The sequence below is a fragment of the Sarcophilus harrisii genome, chromosome 5 (genome assembly GCF_902635505.1).
Source record: "Sarcophilus harrisii chromosome 5, mSarHar1.11, whole genome shotgun sequence".
NCBI classification, from domain to species: Eukaryota; Metazoa; Chordata; class Mammalia; order Dasyuromorphia; family Dasyuridae; genus Sarcophilus; species Sarcophilus harrisii.
In genome coordinates this window covers 12,053,638-12,074,138 of record NC_045430.1, presented here as the reverse complement: position 1 = coordinate 12,074,138, position 20,501 = coordinate 12,053,638, and the positions used below count along the sequence as shown (strand labels likewise).

General features: G+C 53.0%; 1 protein-coding gene across 2 annotated transcripts; it reads left to right on the top strand.

Annotated features, from left to right (window-relative positions):
- The first annotated feature begins 2,114 nt into the window (after positions 1–2,114).
- MIEF1 (mitochondrial elongation factor 1) lies at positions 2,115–14,431 on the top strand. 2 transcript variants are annotated; one of them, XM_031941101.1, is made up of 5 exons: positions 2,115–2,201; positions 8,689–8,845; positions 9,395–9,572; positions 9,757–10,019; positions 10,502–14,431. In XM_031941101.1, exons 2-5 carry the CDS (start codon positions 8,696–8,698, stop codon positions 11,306–11,308), a joined length of 1,398 nt encoding a protein of 465 aa, XP_031796961.1. In that variant the 5' UTR covers positions 2,115–2,201; positions 8,689–8,695; the 3' UTR covers positions 11,309–14,431. The 2 variants fall into 2 exon arrangements, with proteins under 2 accessions (XP_031796961.1, XP_031796962.1); XM_031941102.1 differs by lacking the exon at positions 8,689–8,845 and having other exon boundaries at positions 2,135–2,201.
- Positions 14,432–20,501: the final 6,070 nt, after the last annotated feature.

The window sequence follows — 20,501 nt, the reverse complement described above, 5'->3', positions numbered from 1 at the left end:
AATGAGGTTTACGCCCTCAGCGGGCGGGGTCCCTGAAGGAGGCAGCAGCCCACCTGAGCTGGGGGAATGAGCAGGGACGTGGGACCTTCTCCGATGAGATTTTGTGCACATCTGGGCAGTCTGGGATAAAGTGCGCGGCTAAAGGTCCCCGAGACTGGTTTACTTTAGCTGGAAAAAGGCAGAAGGTCCTTTTGTTCTGACGAGGTCCTTAAGCGGGCAAGGCGGGATTATGGGGCTGGACTAAGAGCCCAGCAAGGTGAAAGTAAGACGGGTTCGGGGCTTCCCGCTTCCAGCGGCTTCCTCCTCTCGTTAATGGGCTGTTTGAGGGCATCTCTCGGACAGCGGCGGGGTAGCGCCCAGCGCCAGAGGCGGGTCCTCGGGTCTCGCGGAGGAGAGCCCGGGGGGCCCTGGCTGTGTCCCGGGCCAGTGTCGGGGGGGAAACGGGACCCCGGCTCGGGGAGGGGCGGGGGGGGGAGCGGCCCCCTCCGCAGCCGGTCCCGGAATTGCAGGCCCTTCCTGGCCCGGATCTGCCCCTTGCTAGACCCTGGGCTCCCTTCCCAGAGCAAACGGTCCTTGGCGCCGGCGTGAGGGCCCGGCCCCTCTCTGTAGGGATGGAGCCCGATCAGCAGTCGGACTCGCCGGCCACGCGGAGCAGGGAGGCCCCGCCGCCTCGCGCTGGCGGCCTGGCCAAAGCGCCGAAATGCTGGACAAACCCCCCTTCGCTTATTAGCCACGTGAGCTTCAGGCCGGTCTCTTAGGCCCTGTTCGCCTCGGTTTCCTCGAGTGTACAACGGATCATAACGCGCCCCTCCCCCGTGGGTTGTTGTCGGACCAAAGGAGCCAACAGGGATGAAGGGCTTAGCATACACTAGGCGCTTAATAAGTGCTCGTTCTCTTCCCTTTCCCCTCCCTCAGACTTGCGTTCCAAGCTCCCTCCACCTCCTCCCGATCCTTCCCCAGGACCCAGAATTTGGGGCGGGACTAGAGCTGCAGGGCGGGAAGGGGGCTGTTTAATCTCGGGATGGGGGGGGGGGAATCCTTCGCCCGTCACTCACACCCTTTGTGAGCTCGTGGCCCGCTCTAGGCTGGGATCACCCCTTGCTCCGTCACCCGGACACAGTCCAACCGGGTCCTCGGGTTCCAAATGCAGCGCCCGTTCTAACAGGTCATGCTCTTTCTCTGGGACTCAGTTTCTTCGTCTGTAAAATAGGTGGCGCAAGGTTTGCTTTAGCCACTTCCCAGGGATGGGGAGGGGAGGGAATGTGCCCTCCCGGAAAGGGTGAGGAAGTGACGTCACTCCGAGGGGGCGGAGTCCTACGGGAATGGGAAGGTTGAGTAGGGAAGCGTTGCTCCATCTCTGACGTCATGGTGGGGGCGGAGTCTACCGAGCGAGGGAAGCATAGCCGCCTCCCATTCCTACGGACGCTCCTCTGAGGGGCGGGGCTTTCAGGGTGGAGGGTTGAGAGAAGGAATCTGGAGGTGTAGTCCCTCCCACTTCCCGAACGTCACCTCTCCAGGAGGGGGGCTTAGGGAGAAGAAAAGTGAGGGGCTGGGCTCCGCCCATATTCCTAACGTCACTAACAGGACCGGAAGTGGGAGCAGTTTGAGTGCCGAGAAAGGGAGACGTAGCCCCGCCCACAACCGATGACTCCGTTCGGGGCGGGGCTTAGAGTTAAGAGAGCGGAGGACTCTTTCAGGGGCGGAGCCTGCCGTTACAGGAAGTCCCTCCTCCCAAGGCCCGGCCTCCGTCCTCTGCTCTTTTCCTCCTTCCTGTCCGGAGGTCGTGCCCCGGAAGCGAAGCAGCCATGTTGCCCGGTGACCGCGGCGTGAAGGAGGCGGCGGCGGCGGCCGTGTGAGGCGCCGTTCTTGGCCCCAGCCCCGGTCCCAGCTCCGTTTTCGTCTCCGGTCGCTGACGGCTCGCCGAGGCGCGGCTCCGGCCCCCCGGGCCCTCATGGCCGAGCCCGGCCGCGGCGCGGTGCTGGGTCTGTACCGGACCCTGCTGCGCCGGGCCCGCGAGCTGCGCCTCACCGACCGCGACTTCTACGTGGAGACCATCCGCCGAGAGTTCCGCCGCCCGCTGCCGCCCGGGGCCGGCCCCGACGCCGTGCAGAGGCAGCTGGAAAAGGGCCGGGCTTTCCTGCGCGGCGAGCGAGGCCGCCTGGTCTGAGGCCCCGGCCCCACCATGCTCTGAGGAGCCCCAGGTAGGTCCGGCCCGAGCGCGCGGGGGAGAGCAAGCATTGGGCGCCTGCTGTGTGCGCCGCGGCCTCCGGGGGGGGGGGGGGGGGCGGGCCGCGGCGCTTGCCCGCCTCTGCCCCATAGGCTCTTAGTACCCATGGGGGGAGTGGCGAACACCGAGTTAGCCGCGCTTCCTGCATGCTCGGCGCTGACACTGAGTGAGCGCTTGCTGTGTACTTGCCCCGAGCGGCCTTCGCCTGCTGAGACCTGCAGGAGGCTCTGTCCCTTACCTCTGGGGGGCGGGGGGGGGCTTGGCCCGGACCTCGGGGCGCGGTTTCTGTTTACAATGTGCCCCTGGCCCTGGAGGTCCGTGGGGGAGGGGACGGAAGGGTGCCCTCTCCCCCCCCCCCCCCCCCCCCCCCCGTGAGGTCTCCGAGGTCCTGGATTCCAGCGCCGCTCCCGGGAGCCAGCCCGCGGGGAACTTCGTGCCGCCCCTCCCTCTTGCGGGGGAGAGTCCCCGGCCCCGAATCGCTCCGGTGTGATTGCAGCCACCCTGAGAGCAAATGGGACCCTGCGTGCCAGTCTCTTCCAACAGCCAAGCCCGTGCAAGTTGTGCCCATTTCGTAGATGGCAAAGTGGAGGGGCTCTTCCTATGGGGGCGTCCGCGCCTCCTAGAGACCGTAGCGAGGCCGACCAGCGCCCCCCGGGTGCCCTCCTGAGAAAAGGTCGGCGTTGCCTCGGAGCCTGCCGGTTTATTGAATGGAGAGATCAGTACTCGGAGCTGGTCAGATCCCTTGTAGGACAGTCACTTTCACAGGCTGAAGGGGGACCTCGGGGTGGAGACTGGAGTCAGGCAGAACCCCCCCCCCCCCAAAAAAAAAAAAAAAAAAAAGCAGGCCATTTTTGTAGTTCTGACAGGGGAGAGGCCTGTGTGAGGAGGGGGAGGTGATCCTGGGAACTAGACACACTGTGGGGTGCGGGCGGAGTTAGTGAGGAGGCCAGCATGATTGAGGTGATCCCGAGAGTCTGGGGAAATGGTGTTTGCTTGTACAGTGATGGGAAAGATAAACTGGGGGGGGGCCACAAATGTGAAATATCTGAGGCTGGGTTTGAACTCGAGGCTCCGGACTGCACTGTGCCATCTAGCTGCCCCATGAGGGAGCGACGGGTCCTGAAGAAGTCTGACGCCTTTGGAGATGGGAGATTGGAGGCCAGAGAGATTGGGGTAGAGGAGGGGGTTTGAGAACCATCAGCAAGAGGAAGGAGCTTAAATCAGTGGGAGCCCATGAGACGATCACAAATGAAGGAGTGGGGGGAGAAGAACCTCCAGGGGAGGAGCCTTGCTGGGACTCGGGTTTGAGACTGTGTCCGGCCGAGGATCCCATAGGACTGAGGATGGCCGCTGGTTGTGGCCCAGCCTCTAGATGAAGAAATGATCAGCTCTGAGCATTTGGCTCATTCCATGTCCTAAGTTTAAACAAAGGATTGACTGCATATGATAAGCAGAGGAAGAGGGTACTGATCAATACCTAACATCTATAAGAGACGAGACACACGCTGTACCACTTAGAAGGAGATTGGTTGTTGGTTAAGGGAGGGAGAGGTTTGGATAAAGCGTGGAGGACTAGCAAGAGCACAGAGATGGAACAGAAATAGGGCCAGATTGGCCGGGTCCTAGCCCATGGAAGGAATTTACTCTGACTCTAAAGAGAGGTTGCGGTGAGGTTGTTAAAGTTTTAAAAACTAAATAGGAATTTTTACTTTACTGATAACCTGATACTAGAAGGGAGAGGAAGCCTTGGGAGTGACTGGGTCAGGTCTGAATTTAAAGATGGACTGGAAGGTTGGTGGTCCCTTTGACAGATCTGAGGTAGGAGAGGAGCTTCTGGGATACAGATTGAGTCCTAGAAAGCCTTGAAGGACCTGGAAATGTTTCCTGGTGTGGGCTGATGTTGGCTTTGCTCAAGCAAAGACTGGGCTGGATCATATAGATTCCCTGCTGAAATGATCATTCAAGCCTTGGGCAGCTCGAAGACACTCAGAGGGTAATTATCTGAGCTGCGGCTCCAGAGTTGGGATAGGATGAGCAGCCAAGGAGCTTTGACTTTGCAAGCTTGGTTCAGATCTGAGGAGGCGGAGTTCTGAGAGAGCTCCTGCTCTGAAGGACCCTCAGGCTTCCTGTGGGCAAGGAATGTGGTTAACCCCAGGTCACTCAAGGGACTGAGCAGTTCACTGGCTAAGTCTCTCTATTCCCAAGCAGCTCCATGGACAAAATCGTATCCATAACAGCACTAAAGGGGTTAATTATTTGCCTTTAGCGACATGAGCCAGTAGTTGGTAGAAATCAAAGCCAAAGCCCTTGTACTTTGCAGTTTTCATCAGGATGCGAGCTGTGGGAGGCCTGAAGGGAGGCATGGCTTCTGACTCGGATTGATCAAAAGGAACTGAAACAAGAATGCCATTTTTACCCATAATCATCAAAATGGGCGTGGACGAAAGTTTCGAAGCCCCATACTGATGGAGAGTGCTTCAAGTAGCAAAGTGATTCCAATGGAAAAAATGCCAGTATCTAAGTGAAGCAGCACCCGAAAAACTGGGCAAATTTTGCCGTTTGCTTAATAGTAATGAGTACAGTCAGTTACCTGTAAGATATCCCTTTCCTAAGACTGAAACCAATAGTTTGGTCTTTCAATGACAGAGACCTGGGTGGGGGAGGGTGAAGTGGAGAGAGACTACTGCCTATTGGACTTCCGGGCAATGGTCAACTAGGTTCTGGCTGATCTTAGCAGCAAACTAGGTAAGTAAGGGCATAATGTTACCCCCTTTTCATTATATGGCTAAATTAAGGGAGGTAGCTGGGAGCCACCAGCTCTTTCCAGCAGCTCCCGCGAAGTCTTGGGGTGCGGTAGAGAGGGGGCTCTGCTGTCAAAACTACAGTAGCAGCTGTTAAGCCTGGAAAGTAGGTTTCAGGTCAACTGAGAGGACCAGAGGTCGCAACCTAGGGAAAGAACTCTGCCTTACATTTGTGGCCTGGTTTGGCCCTTTTATTAGCTCGGAGTGCAGTCAGTTAACCAGAGTTCCCATTTCCTGTATGTGAGCTTGAGAGAGAAGTGTTATTGGGCACTCACCACCTAATTGGGCACACTTTAATTTCTGTAGGGAAGGTCAGCAGTGAGCCATGCTGTAGATTGGACTTCCCTGGATCAAGACTATGATCTCTTGTGTGTTCTTAAACACAAATTTAGTTCAATAAAGAGGAGAAAATGTCTCCCAGCCTTTGCTGCACTTGTGAGTTATGGGGGGCACAGCATTCCTTAGGGAGGTAGCTCGGGAGCCTCGCCCTGCACCGGGGCAGCAGCACTGGCGTATGAGATACCCTTGTACGGGGTGCCACTGGTACATGAATGATGGCGTGGGCCTTCTGGCACTGGTCAAAAGTTAGCTGCTGCTAACCAGGAGAGGTGAAGGGGTTTGACAGGGTCAGTGAGAGGCCAAAGGTGTGCTTGCATCTAGGTGATGAGGCTCTCCCTGTGCCGTCTACGTGAAGGCCTAAGGCAGCCTAGGGAGACAAAGCTCCCAGAGTTAGTGCTCTGGCCTGTGATGAAATCACAAACACTGGCACCCTTCCCCCCCACCCCTTTACTAGGAAGAGGTCACCAGTTCCATGACTGTAAAACAAAGATAACGCTTGCATTGGCCCTCCTCATAGGGTTGGGCCTCTGAGGCCCAGCCCCCTCCCAGGGGCTTTGTAAACTTCAGAGCACTGTGTTTTTTTTTTTTTTTTTAGCTCTTTCCCCATACTTGGTTTGGATGACGTGCTCTCTGTTCCCCCTGCTACCTTCTGCCTCCTGCCCCCATCTCCTACTCCCTGAAGTTAGCTAATAGCATTGGGTGAAGGGTAAGTCTAGTCCAGACCTTTCTGCTTGCTGGAGTTTCCTTGCCACCTGAATAATTCTGGTATTGGCCATTTGTGGTCTGGCTAGCCATGTTTTTCTGGGAATCTCCTGGGCATGTGACATTTTATTCATCAGTAAAATTCCTCTGTGGGGCCTTTCATAGTACTCCACTATTGTCTTTCACTTTAGCCTTTCCCATATTTCAGTCCATTAATCTGTATGGCTAGTAGACATTTTACACCTGGAGAAATGGGCTAATTAACATAGATTTATATTAGAGGTTATAAGGACTTGCTTGGCCCTCCCTTCTCTCTAGCTTCATCTAGATTTTGGCCATTGGTGTATCCCAAGGTCCAGCAGCCTAGCTTCTTCTCCCCCCCCTCCCCCACTAACCCATAGTTCCACACTAATTCTTTGAGATAGTCCAGAATAATTAGGCTAAGAAAGGGTGAATCCTATTTTTGACTTTCTGCTCTAGCTGGACTTGTAAAACTTCCTCTTTTTAGTCGGCAGAGGTTTGAAATCTTATCTAGCCCAAAGTTGGGTGTTGCCCTCCAGCAGCAAGAACTCTAACAAGCCTGACCTATGTGGTTTAAGTTTTAAGCACAGCTTCTCTCATCCCAAATGGGGAGGGAGAAATGTAACCCAGAGACTAAAATCCTGACTGCTGGCTGTCAGGAGGCCACCCTGGCACAAGACTGGCTACTAGTCTTGTTCTTGGCTGAGACCCTTTCCTCAACCCTGGGAACTGGGAGCAGGATAGTCTCTCACTGTCTCTTTGTAGTTGGGGGACAATGCCTCCCGATTATACACCTGGGTTTACAGGATTGTGAGTAGGAATGTTCTGGGGCTCTCTAAGCATCTCACAGATGAGCGATTTTTTTTTTGGGGGGGGGAACCCGACCCTTTGTAAGCAATGAGAATTCAAAGTTGGAAATTTGGAGTCATTGCTATGTTCATTTTAGCTGAGGGTAAGCTGTCTAAGCAGGCTCTATAATGGGTGGGGAGCGTTGGAGGTAGAGTAACTATTTGGAAACTCTGGCCTGGCCGGTGAAGTAAAAATAGCCACAGTTGGCCTCTGGGCCCAAGCATCCAGCCAAAAATGCACACATTCGAGTCTGCCTTCTGAGGCCTCCAGCCCTAGGCTCAGGCCTGCCACCTTCAGCAGAAGGAAAACAAAAAGGAAGGCACTTTTCTTCAATGGTTTTAGGATATTATGGGTTTAACTCTGGGGGAAAGGAGAGACGGCACCCACATTTCTGGAAATGTCAGACTAAGTTAGCACTGTTTAGAATTAGAACCAATTGATGAGCATTTGTAAGTGTTCTCCTGGCCCTGTACTAAGTTAGCACTGGGAAAACATGCAAACATGAAACAATCCCTGCCCTCAAGGAGTTTCCCTTCTAAAGTAATAGAGAAGACTATTGAACAGCTGAAATTGTACAGTGGGAAGATGACGTGCTCTCTGTTCCCCCTGCTACCTTCTGCCTCCTGCCCCCATCTTCTACTCCCTGAGGTTAGCTAATAGCATTGGCTGGCCCTGGCCCAGTTTGCTTGCACACCGGAGTTATTTCCCAGGATCAAATGTGGAGAAGAAAGTGCTTTGGGAGTCAGTGAACGAACTGTGAAGTCCTCATGAACTTGGATGTTCAAATCTGCCCAGCCAGGGATCTCCCACGGGTGCCATGCAGCATGTGATCCTGATTGTCCTTCTCTTGGACAAACATCCAGGGATCTTGGGCTTTGTGAGCCACAAGAAGAGCTGAATCCTTCCCTTACTCCCCCCCTCCCTTCACTTTGGGGCTACGAGGCTTTTAGCGCTTCAGATGCTTGTTTGGGAATCATCTGGACCAGTTGTGCTCCCATGTAGTGATTGGGAACTATTCCTGGTGAGCACAAGGACTTTAGAGCCGTGAGATCAAGATCCTGCCTCTTTGGTTGGAGGCCTGAACTGGAAAGTCATAGAATTTATCTTGTTTTTCCCTTTGCCAGGACCTGGGTTTCTTTTTTTCAGGTAACTACAGCAAAGGGAGACTTTATTTTATTGCTCTCAGATGTTCATGGTTCGCGTACCCATGCAGCGGGCACCAGAGCAGGTTCAAGGTGCTTTGTCTTTCCCATGTTTGGCCCAACACTGCCTTTCTGTGCCAGTTTCATTGGCCTTCCTGTGCTTGCTTTGTGAGAAATGGAGTCAAAAGAAACTCTGCAGGAGCTTGCAGATGTGGCCAGCATACCTGGCTGGAATGGGGTTCCCTGCGCCTCACGATACCGGAAAGGGTCAAGGAGCTAGATTGATGTCCAGTAAGGAAGGGGGGAGAACTTCCTGTCCCAGACAGGAAGACGTGCTCATTCTCATCTCCACCCTCAGCTTGCCAACTGTGTCACGAGGCCCAGTTATCTTCCTCTGGGGTAGATGGGGTGAGGCAAGAGCCCAAGGATTGGCTGGTACCTGGGTGGTCTGTCCAGAAGTCCGAGGATGGGCAGGGAGGAGACAGCTGGCTCTCTGGGCGAGGAGGGAGGGAGCAGAAACAGCAGCTGGGGGTCACTGGAGAGAGTGGGGTCTTGACTGGTCACTGTCACTTACTGGCAGCTTTGTATCTTTTGCTCTTACCCACAGGGGAGAAATGGCAGGTACTGGTGAGCGCAAGGGAAAAGGCAAGAAAGATGACAATGGCATCGGCACCGCTATTGACTTTGTGCTGTCCAATGCCCGGCTGGTGCTGGGGGTGGGTGGAGCGGCCATGCTGGGGATTGCCACCTTGGCAGTCAAACGGGTGAGTGAGGCCTTGGGCGCTGCAGGGAGCTAACGTCCCATGGAATCCGGCTTCCTCCCTGTGAAGATTCGGCTCCTTTGCCTGGCAGCCACTCCCTTTGCATCCTGGAGCTACACAGGCTTTTCTAATCCCATCAGAGGGCGCTCTCTGCCCTTGATTACAAACAACTGGCACTGCCCTGAGCTCTCGCCCCCCCCACCCCTGAGGCGTTCTCCTTTGAACTCTGTTGAATCCCACCCCCTCCATCCTGGGAGAAAGCATCTCTCCTAGAAATGCCTTCCTGGGCAAGGTGAGATGGCCTTCTCTCTGGGAGCCCCCGTGGTGCTTTGCTCGGAATCTTTCTGCCATGTGGTGTTGTGGTATTTGTTGGCATGTGGGTGTCTTAGACCTCAGGGACCATGGGCTGCCATGAGGAATCCTAACTTTTCTCTACTTTGTTCTGCCACAGTGCTTAGCACACAGTAGGAATATAACTAAATGTTCAGACAAGTAAGGGGTAGAGCACAGTCAGATGCATCCCCCCATGCTCACGTTTTGGGGCTATTGCAGATGTACGACCGGGCCATCAGTGCCCCCAGCAGCCCTACCCGCCTGAGCCATTCAGGAAAAAGAAGCTGGGAGGAACCAAGCTGGATGGGATCCTCCCGCTTACTACAGCAGGACATGAAGACCAGTTTGAGCAGGTCCCTGCAGACTCTACCCACTGACCCCTCAGCCTTTGACACAGGTGAGAGTTAGCTGTGCTCTGGTCCCATCTCTGCCCTGCCTGCTCTGCTCCTTCTGCAGAACACCTTCCCTTTCCCTGGCCAGGAAGCAATTGCCTGATGGGTCCCAGGGGTAGATAAAGTGGACCAGCAGTGACAACTGTTCTAATGTGATTTTTTTCTTTTTCTTTTTGCCTTCCTTGGTAGATGGGTTCTACCCCCCCAGACCCAAACCAGCCACCAAGAAGAGTCAGATAGACTTGAAGAAGTCACGGCTCCGCCTGTCCCTGCAGGAGAAGCTGTTTGCTTATTATCGGAACCGGGCAGCGATCCCCCCGGGTGAGCAGGCCCGGGCCAAGCAGGCGGCGGTGGACATATGTGCCGAGCTGCGCAGCTTCCTCCGGGCCAAGCTCCCCGACATGCCACTGCGAGACATGTACCTGAGCGGCAGCCTGTATGACGACCTGCAGGTAACGGTCTTTTCACAGAGGAAGCTGCTCTCTGAAAGCCTCATCATTCAGACCAGAGATGCCTCGGGATTGGGAGAGCTCGTGCATCATAAGCCCTGGCCCTTGGGGACAGCACTGGGATCTGGCTCCCCGCCAATTCCTTTTTTGTTTTCTTGCTTTTTGAAATTGGGGCTTCATTTCCAATCGGTTCAGTATGCCATTATTGAGGGGTTTCTCTGCATAAGATCATGGGTTGGGTCCTGGGGAAGCTGGTGAGGTAAGATGTAGTCTCTGGATCATGGATGACAATGGCCTTGGCAGCTCCCTCTGCTGTAGCAGTCGGGGCAAAGGAGCCGGGCTCAGCGACAAGGCTGGAGGTTCAGGTTCAGAAGGTTAGCATGAGGCCGGGTGTGAAACTTTGGGGTTATCCCATTCTGGGACCAGGCGTCCCCCATCTGGGCAGGTTTGGGTATCCCTGCTCACTGTCTGCCTTCTCTTGACAGGTTGTGACCGCTGACCACATTCAGCTCATTGTGCCTCTGGTCCTGGAGCAGAACCTGTGGTCCTGCATCCCTGGGGAGGACACCATCATGAACGTCCCGGGCTTCTTTCTGGTGCGTCGGGAGAACCCAGAGTATTTTCCACGGGGCAGCAGTTACTGGGACCGTTGTGTGGTCGGCGGGTACCTCTCGCCCAAGGCCGTGTCAGATACATTTGAGAAGGTTGTGGCGGGCTCCATTAATTGGCCGGCCATCGGGTCCCTCTTGGACTACGTGATCCGCCCGGCTCCACCTCCTGAGGCCTTGACACTGGAAGTGCAGTACGACCAGAACCGGCACCTCGTGATTGACTTCCTGCCCTCAGTGACGCTTGGGGACACGGTCCTTGTGGCCAGGCCTCACCGGCTGGCCCAGTACGATAACCTCTGGAGGCTGAGCTTGCGGCCTGCGGAGACTGCCCGCCTCCGGGCCTTGGACCAGGATGACGCGGGCTGTCGAGCACTGTGCCTCAAGATCCTCAAGGCCATATGCAAGTCCAGCCCGGCCTTGGGCCATCTCACTGCCAGTCAGCTCACGAATGTCATTCTCCACTTGGCCCAAGAGGAGACTGACTGGTCTCAGGACATGCTTGCTGACCGCTTTCTGCAAGCTCTCCGAGCCTTGATTGGCTACTTGGAGGCTGGAGTTCTGCCTAGCGCCCTGAACCCCAAGGTGAATCTATTTTCAGAGCTTACCCCTGGAGAAATAGATGAATTGGGATACACCCTTTATTGCTCATTATCTGAGCCAGAGGTCCTGTTGCAGACGTAAGGGGTGGGGGGGGGAGAGCCACGAGAGGTATTAGGTGGTCATGCCTTGGATGCAGCCAGAAGCACCATCCAGGCTCCGCTGCTGGGGCAGTCCCTCGCCGGATTCCTCGGTGCCGCCAGTCTTGCTGGTCATCACCGAGTCAGTATCTGCCAACTAGAATGGCCTTTTCTTGCCCTACCTTCCTTTTTTTTTTTTTATTTCCTGTCACCAAGCACTGTGCCCCTCATTTTTTTCACTGTCCCTCCAGCAAAACCAACTTCCATAAAGTGCAGCAAGGGGATGAGGCAGGGGGAGCAGGCTGATAAGTCACTTGGTGACTTGCATTGAGGTCACGGCCTCTTCAGCTGCCCGACCTGGCCCTACTTTGTGTCTTACAATATTGTCCCTTTGTACGTCTGGTTCCTTTCCCTGGAGCACGTCTGCTTGATCAAGAAAATGTCTCATAAGTGAATGTTGCTCTGTAGCAATGAGTGAATATTTATGAATTGCATTCTGCATGGCGAATGAGTTATCTAGGGTCTGTGGGGATGGGCGTTTGGGGCTGGCCCCGGAACCACATTTCTGGCTGTAGAGCCAGAAGGGAGACAGCCTCTGCGGGTGTCGGTGGACCTGCCCCTCCTTCCGGCTCCCTCATCTGGCCCGGGAAAGCTAAGTCCAGTCAGATGGATTGGGAAAGACCAGGAGAACATGAGAATGTTTGTGTTTCAGAGTCACTGGGAAGGGATGGCTCTGGAAATTGGGTTCCAAGTTCCCGTCGGTGGTTTTCTCTGAGAAGGAGCAGCAAATGCTCGGGGGGGAGAAGCCTCCAAATACAGAGCTAGCACAAGAGGCCTATGGTAGCAGCCTTTCCTCTATCAGCCCCATTGCTGTTCAGGGGCAATCTCATCATTTCTTGGGAACTGACCTTGACCCAGAGGGGTTCAGATGAGGCAGGAAGGTTGGCCATAGGCAGCTTGGGCATCATACATCACTGATGTTGCTGCATCTTCCTGACCTTGCAATCTCTGGCAGTCTAGCTGTGGCCAGTGACGTAGAGGGTAGCTGGCGGGAGGCTAGCTGATGGTGCCTTCAGAGGGCACCCAGAGGACCCCTCCTGGCTTCATGTTTGTGCTGCACCCCATTCTTAGCATCTCTGTCCCGGCAGGGGCCAGGCCTGCCTTCTTGAAGCCTCAGAAGCTGCTCTTGGAAAAGGGGAGAAGAGCATTTGAGAAATGCCCCCACATCCTTTGTGCCAGGGACTGCCGAACATGCCTGCCTATGCCTTCCTTTTGTCATGTGTACCTGTCAGATCTCACCTAGGGGAAAATAAGGGCCCTGGAGGGTGAAATGATGGGAGGGGGGGAAAAGACTTTTCCCATCCCCTCCCCCCCTTGTTTCCCACTGCTAAAAAGTGCACTATTTATTGCAATGTAAAGTTATCCTGGGGTTTGGGACGGGAGTTTAATACATACCGTCATTGTGTCTTCCTGTTCTGTGTGTTTTTCCGTTTGTGGTCAGGGTCTGTTGATGGCCCTACCTCTGTCCTTCTTACCCCGTATTTTGTATTCCCACTGCCAAATCTGAGTATTTTGCTTCTGCTTTCTCTACCTCCCCACTCAATGAGATTCTTTCCTTGTATTTTAATGACAGAAAGGTCCACATAAGACCAGGTCCTCGGCTTCCTCCTGGACTATTTGTTACAGTCTGGGAAGTTCTAGGGATCCATCCTAAGCATCCTCCCCTTACCGTCTATTTTCTATTGAGAAGGATGGGTGCTTTTAGTTTTTGGAGGGAGGAGTTGGAAAGATAGTTGTCTGGATGGGATTCTGATTTTCATGAGGGATGAGGAGGCTGAATATCTTCCTGGGGGACACTGGGGAGATCCATCCACTACGTTACTTTAAAATCTACAAATTATTTCTTGCCTGCTTCTCTAAACCAGCTGTATATTAGCGCCTCAACATTGAATACAAAGCTTAAAAAATAAACCAGTAAGACCAGGCCACAGGGTCTCTGATAAAATAAATGCTTTTTTCAGAGGGAAAGATATGTAAATTCTTCCTCTTCGTTGAATTAGGAACAATTATTCCAACATATTTTCAAATTCTGATGGGCTGATATTGCCGTACTATGAAAAGATGAGTCAGAGAACAGCCCATAGGATCCAAATGACATAATAGCTGTAGGTATGGATGTACTGGATGGGAAGCTTTTGGGTGAACAGGGTGGGCAGCAGATTTCCAATTTTAGATGGGGGCAAGGTGAGGTGCTATATCATCATAGGTTCTCTGTCCAGTAACAGCTGGTTCTAGGCGTTTTCTGAAACAAGCACCTCTTTGTTTGGCTCGATTTTAGATCAGGACCAAATTGGCCTATGAGGCTTTGGGGTGTGTCCTTATTCCCAGTCCCCGGAGATAAATTTCACCAATAGTGAGGACTTCCCCTCATCCCTTCCGTTTACCAGAAGCATATCATTAAAGGAAAGAAGTAAATGACGTCTTTGAAGTCCATGTTCCTGGTAGAAGGGACGGCCACCATCCTTGGCTTGGCTACTTTTGCTTTGATGGTTCATTGGAGGAGTAAAAATGGCGTGGGTTCTGGTGAGGGAGCCAGTAGATTCTCAGGGTCCAGCGGGAATTACTGAAGGTAGAGACCCACCTTGAGATTGCTAACTCCCTTGAAGTACTGGCTCTGGCACTGGCTGCCCCTCCTGACATAGCCAAGGCTAGGAATAGGATGTGCCAGGCCAGGCTTCCCTAGCTTGTTGCAGGTACCTGGCACGGCTCTGCCATGGGGATGCAGCCCTCCTGATAACTGAACTCCGAAAGCTCGGCTCCAGGGTGATGATTGGTCTGTCTCTTCCTTTCCTTTGGAGTCTGGTTTACCTGTGATCTAGTGGGCTTCTGACCAAACTCAAAAACTGCCTTTCGCTCCATGGAGTGTATGTAATATCCCTGGTCCACAGTCTGGGCTGGTTGACGGGTGATTGGGGGATGTCTGCATAAGTGTTCTAAGTCCTGCTGGGCATCCTGCCCAGGACAAGTCCAGGGACCTGCCTCTTGTCTTTTCTCCTCCCCCAAAACATCAGGGGCAAGGGAGTTGACCTATGAAAGAGTGGGAACAAAATAAAAATCCTTTGCACCAGCTTTGGCTTTTGTGTTTGGTGTAGATAAAACCTATTTTCTCTTTTTTGAAAAATTCTATTAATGCTTTTTATTTTCCAAACAGAAGATTTTTGACATTTACCTTTGCAAACCTTATGTTCCAAAAATTTCCCTCCCTTATCCCCTCCCCTGAATGGCAAGTAATTCAAAGTGTTAAACAGGTGCCGTTTTTCTATACATATTTCCACAAATAAGCTGCGCGAGAAAAATCAGTTCAAAAAGAAAAAAATGGAAAAGGCCAATAAGGTAAAATACTATGTTGTGATCCATATTCAGTCCCCATGGTCCTCTGGGTACAGATGGCTCTCTGTCACAAGACCATTTGAATTTGCCTGCATCACCTTGCTGTTGAAAACCCCGTCCATCAGAATTGATCATCACATAATCTTGCTGTTGCTGTGTACAATGATCTCTTCACTTGGCATCAGTTCATCTAAATCTCTTCAGGCTTCTCCGAAATCATCTGGTGATCAGAAAACTTACTTACTCAATGGACCTGGCTATTTGGAGGCTACTATTGATGTTTGGGCAGGTTCCCCAGTGTCTTTCTTTTCACGCAGGAGTTTAATTGGCTTGGAGATGGAAGCAGAGGGAATTAAGGAAAGAACCCCTTTACTTGGTCCTTTGCAGTGATCATTTCTCCCTGGATTTTTTTTTTTTTTTTTGCTGAGGCAGTTGGGGTTAAGTGACTTGCCCAAGGTCACACAGCTAGGAAGTGTCTGAGGTCAATTGAACTCTGGTCCTCCTGACTAAAGGGCTGATGCTCTATCCACTGCACCCAATTAGCTGATCCCATTCCTGGATTTTTCTAGGACTCGCATGCTTCCTGTGGTTCCTGTTCCTGAAGTAGGCACAGTGGTTGACCTTTCAAAGTCTTTGTGTGTCTTCACACACAGTGGTTATTTGTGGATTTCCGCCACCCGTCTCCCACAAATGCACTTCATACAGGTACTCAAGTCATCCATTTTGGTCCAGGTCAGTTCAGATCTAGAGGGAGAGTTCTTGAGGGAATTGGTTTATTCCTGGGATTTCACAAAAATTTCTGCTGTATGTTAAAGGGATGTTGTCCTTTGAATGGAAACGAGCCTTCTGTTAAAAAGTTATTAAGCCATAAGGGAAGATATGACAATAACCTAGAACACTGAGCCTTAATTTTTTAAAAAAAATCCTTCCATGTAGGGTTAGTCCCATTGAATTGGGAAGAAATTATAACCTGGTGAAACTGCCCTCAAGTCCTCTTCAAGGAGAAATTGCGGTCTTGGGCAATGAGAACAATGGAGAGAAGGATCGAGAAGCCACAAGTTGAATTGTGGGGCAAGTCCAGTTTCCTTGGAATGGCGAGTTCATCAGAAGGGATTAATGTCAAAGTGGAACAGCCCCTTGGATCCTGTGGATGGAGCTCTTCTCAGAATCATGTTCAGAAGTGCCCTCAATAAAACGGATAGACTTACAAAGGGAGTCAGCATGCTGAAATATTAGAACACTAAAAAAAGAAACGCCTCAGGACCCCAGGTTCAGAACATCTTGACTAGAAGGTGCCCGAGATTCCTACTGGCTTTTGCCTGCGGGGCCAGAAACTCCTGTTTCTCAGAAATACTGCTCTCTGAAGAAACTGGACAGTATATGCATTCCACAGCTGTGGCTGTCCCCCACCAGGCAAGCTGAAGAAACTGACCCAGGCTTGAGTCCCGATTTATGCACAAGAGCTATGGAATCCCAACCCTTCGTTTTATATCATTGAGGGGAAAAAATACAATGAGGAGGATTTGAACATGGATCTCTTGATTATATGAAGGGCAATCCCTGTCTTCAATTTCATAGCTCTCTAACCTTTAGTTCAAGACTTGACATCCCTGGACTCTCAGACACTAAGGGCACCCTTTGGCATGGTTCCCCTGAGTGCTTTGAAGTCTCAGGGGGATGCAGGTACAACTAGCTATTGCACTATATTGTAAGGGGGTAGGGTCATGGACACTAAGCTATTAGCAGGTCCTAGAAAGAGGCCAGGTGGGATTATGGTTTTTTGAGGCAAAAGGGAATTTGGAGGTCATCTAGTTCAACCCCTACATTTTACAGATGAAGAAGCTGGTGCAGAAAGTGAAGGGGACTTCCTTTGGCTCATGGGATTTGCAGTCATCAGGGCTCAATTCCTCATTTGGTTCAGTGATTTTCTAGGATTCAGGGCTGGCAGGGACCTTGGAGGGCATTTAGTTACCCAGGGGAGGGAGGTTTCTTGCAAGGGGCACGCTGGTGGTCCATGTGGGGGTCTGACCCCATCTTTTGGCACCAACTCCATGCTGCCTTTCATTAGGGGAAGAATTGGGGTCTGCACCCGGCTCACTGGGTTCATAGGACTTTAGAATGGGGAGGGGCCTGAAGGCTCACCCAGGCCCATTTTTCAGAGAAGGAAACTGAAGCTCTTAATGAAGTGACAGTTGCAGGTGGTAGATAGCAGAGCAGAAATAGAAACCCAGGATGGGCTCTCACCTGCCTGAACCCCTTCTGGTCTTGGGCACACTTGTCCACTCTCTCCTTGAGTTTCTTAGCCTGTTCCTAAAGGGGAAGAGGGTGGAGTCTGTGTCCTAGGAAGGTGAGACATTTGTTCATACCCTCCTTGTGGACTGGGTGGTGAGAGATAAAGGGGAGACTATAACGGGGTGACTGAGCCCACCGGGGGTGGGCAGCTTGCTAGTGGAATATGGCAGAGGCCGGCTAAGGCCCCAGGCTGGTTGCCTGTGACCCGGATGAAGCAGTCAGGTCTCTGCTCATCGGCCAGGCTGACCAGGCGCCCACGTGCCGAACCACACGATCTGTGTCCCCAGAGCGCAACGGCGTTGGGCGATGGGGGGATTAAGGGCTCCACGGCCAGCTGCACAAAGCCCGGGCGCACGGGAGGGGCTCGGGCGGACGGCGGCCCTGCCCACAAGCCGGGCACTGGGGAGAACGCGAGTCGGCTCCTTTAAAGAGGCCCTGGTACATTCAGGACGTGCCACCAGAGGCGCCGGGCTCGGGGCCAGGGAGGGGAGCGGCTTCCATGGTGACGGCCGCACCTGGGGCATCTCGGTCTTTTTTTAAAAGGGCCTCTGGCAGGCTGGATGACGTGCAGAGGAGGGGACCAGGGAGAGTTCGCCCGAGGGAAGGGGAGGGCCCAGGGATTGGGAGGAAAGAGGAGGGGCCGCGGGAGTTTTGTGGAAGGGAGTCCCGGATCCGTCCCAGAGTCGGGAGCGGCATTGCGGGGGAGGGGCGCAGTTCTGTGTAACTTGCGGGAAAAGGTTCCACGATCACAGGCTCCGAGCAGGATGCGTCTGACCCCAGCCACCCCTTCCCTCCATTAACCCGGGAAAAGCCCCACCTGTACCAAGCGCAGTCTCCGCTGCGCCCCTGGGGGGAGGGGAGGGCTCGGTGGGCCTTGAAGCCCCTCCCCCTCCCCTCAGTTCCTGCCCGACACTGTCACGTGGCTCTTCCGCTTGCCCCCTCCCTCCCTCCCTCCCCCTCCCCGCCACACCCCGGGAACCCAGCAGCTTTCTCTGGTCTCGGAATCGCGACTGGGGGGAGGGGAAGAGACCATCCCGCGGCCTGGCCGAGCGAGCGGGCTTGACCTTGCCGGAGAACCGGCTGTGTTGGAGTCGTGAAGACGCGCGACCCCACATGGTCCGTCCTCAGGCCCCCGCAGCGGCCGTCCGGGGCAAGGACCCTCCCAGACAGACCCCAAGGGGCCCGGGCCCCATCAGGGGGAGACCCAAGGCAGCTTCCTCTGGCAAGTGGCGGGCGTCGTGGGCGCATCGCCCCGGCCTTAGTGTCCTCTAATAGAACGTGGGCCAGGTGGCTCTGGGGGCCCTCCCGACTGAGTCCTCCAGCCGGGCTGCAGAACGGTCCCGCCGGGAAAGCTGAGCGAGCTCTGCCGGCCGGCCCTCTCCCGGGCCAGCTTCGGCCCCGCTGGGGAAGGGGTGTGTGGCTCAGAAATGGGGAAGGGTCACCGTCTAATAAAAACCCGCAGCCATCTCTAGAAGCAAAGTTTATTGCGTATTCTCCCCAAAAAGGGCGGCCCAGCCTACAGCAGACAGTGGAAGGGAGGAAGCACCTTCTGGGGCAGGGTCAACACCTCTAATCCCTAACGCAAATACCCCCTCATCCTCATTGGTTGAGTCTCACGTTCTAAACGTGGAAACTTGACCAGTAAGCACATAGTTGCCCATAGGGAGAAAACTCAAAACTCCCTTACTCGATTTTCACAACTGTCTTGAACGCTCTCACCTCATCTCATTCAGCCCCCCTTATTTGTACACTGAGATCTCTTCAGATTCTTGGAGCACAACTTCACATCCCCTATCGAATTCCTCATCCCCTTCTGGCTCCTGCGGGTCTCCTTCAGAACTGGAGTAGGCCTGAAGGACTTTGAGCATTGATCCAAGGGCATACTTAAATCCCCTTCCTGCGATCCTCCCATGACATCATTTTCTCCCAATTTCAATTAATTATGGGCAACTATGTACTTATTGGTCAAGTTCAATTTCTTGGGTAGTTCCCTTGTTTAGACCCTCAGCCAATGAGGATGAGGGTCAGTGGTGGGAGGGGGTACTTGTGTTAGGGATTAAAAGTGTTAACCCTGCCCCAGAAGGTGCTTCCTCCTTTCATTTTTCTGCTCAAAGCTCAGGGTTGGGACGCCCTTCTCGCGAGAATGTATAATAAACTTTGCTTTGCTTCTAGAGATCTCTCTAGCTTTTTTTAATGGTGACCCCTCACCATTTCTGAACCACACAGTTTTGGGGGCTGGTCCGGATCACACTACTTGGTGAGTAGGCAAACTCTTGGGCGCTAGTGGGGTGATGCCCTACCCTGATTTAGGCAGCCCGCCAGCTTCCAGGGGCTTCTTGCTCCCCAAGGTAAAGTGGGCCCGAAGTGGGGAAACTCAAGAGCAAAGCAAAGGGTAAATATTCCAACCAGTTCGGTGGAAGACAGATGAGTCAAGCAATTTGCTGTGCAGCAACCCAGAGGTAAGCCTCCTGTGAGCCCCTTGAGTTGAGTTACAGACTCTGGAGGGGTGCTCTGGACAGGATATAGGCCAGGCCTTCTTGGGGGACTGGGGTCCATTGGCGACAATTGGCGTGTTTGGGCCTTTTGGAATTTAGATTCCATCCAAATTCAATGGGTGTGGCCCAGTCCCAGCCAGCCTTCCAGGAGAGAAATGGTCAGAGGAGAGAAAAATGGTCAGAAAAATAGGTAAAAAAGATAAGTAATTGGAACCAACTGCCAAAATATAAGGAAAAAGCAAGAAAAAGGTGATAAGGTATTGTTGTTTTGTCTGGGGTGACAAAGATATTGGTGGAGGCATTGTTGAAGATTGGGTTTGCCAAAAACTGAATTCATACCTGAAAGGGAAGGAGAGGATTTAATTCCATCAGCCCCTCCAGGGCCCTGGGAGGAGAACTTAAGTCTATTTTGAATTCTCTCTAATCACAAGAGGAAAGGGGACTAATTAGAGATGCAGCTATGAAGGAGTGGGACAGGAGAAATCCCCCAGCTGCAAGGGTAGTTTCAGCTGACCAGAAATACCCCTTAGTAAATCCCAATTAGGATCACAATAACCCTATACAGCAGACTTTGGTTGCTGCTATTAATATCTTTTAACCCTTTTACTTCCTGGGGCTAGAGTTTCTTTATCTAAAGGCTTCCTTGGCCCAAGTACTTGGGACCACTCCCACTTCGCCTTTTGTTCTTTGAGAGAAAGCTGGGAATCTCATCATGCCCTGATTAGGCTAAGGTTTTTTGGGACCTTAAAAGTTAAACTAATCTGCCTGGAGCCTTTTACACTGTATATTGATGGAAGGCCAGGCCATCTCTGGGACGCCAGTCCTAGACCCCTGACTTACTTATCAAAGTTCCGGAGAAACTGAGCAAGACGGAGGTTAGAGAACAATTTAATAGTTTATTAAATGGAGAGATTTACTGGGACCAGATGGATCCATGGTCGGTCCCAGGGCTGAACAAGTATCGGGACAGCAAGATTTTTTATAGGATAATAAGAATAATGACGTAATGGGGGAGGTCCC

Coding starts and splice junctions, on each gene's coding strand:
- MIEF1 (XM_031941101.1), top strand. CDS start 8,696: ATGGCAGGTACTGGTGAGCGCAAGGGAAAAGGCAAGAAAGATGACAAT. Junction 9,573..9,756: donor CCCCTCAGCCTTTGACACAG/GTGAGAGTTAGC, acceptor CTTCCTTGGTAG/ATGGGTTCTACCCCCCCAGA. Junction 10,020..10,501: donor GCCTGTATGACGACCTGCAG/GTAACGGTCTTT, acceptor TTCTCTTGACAG/GTTGTGACCGCTGACCACAT.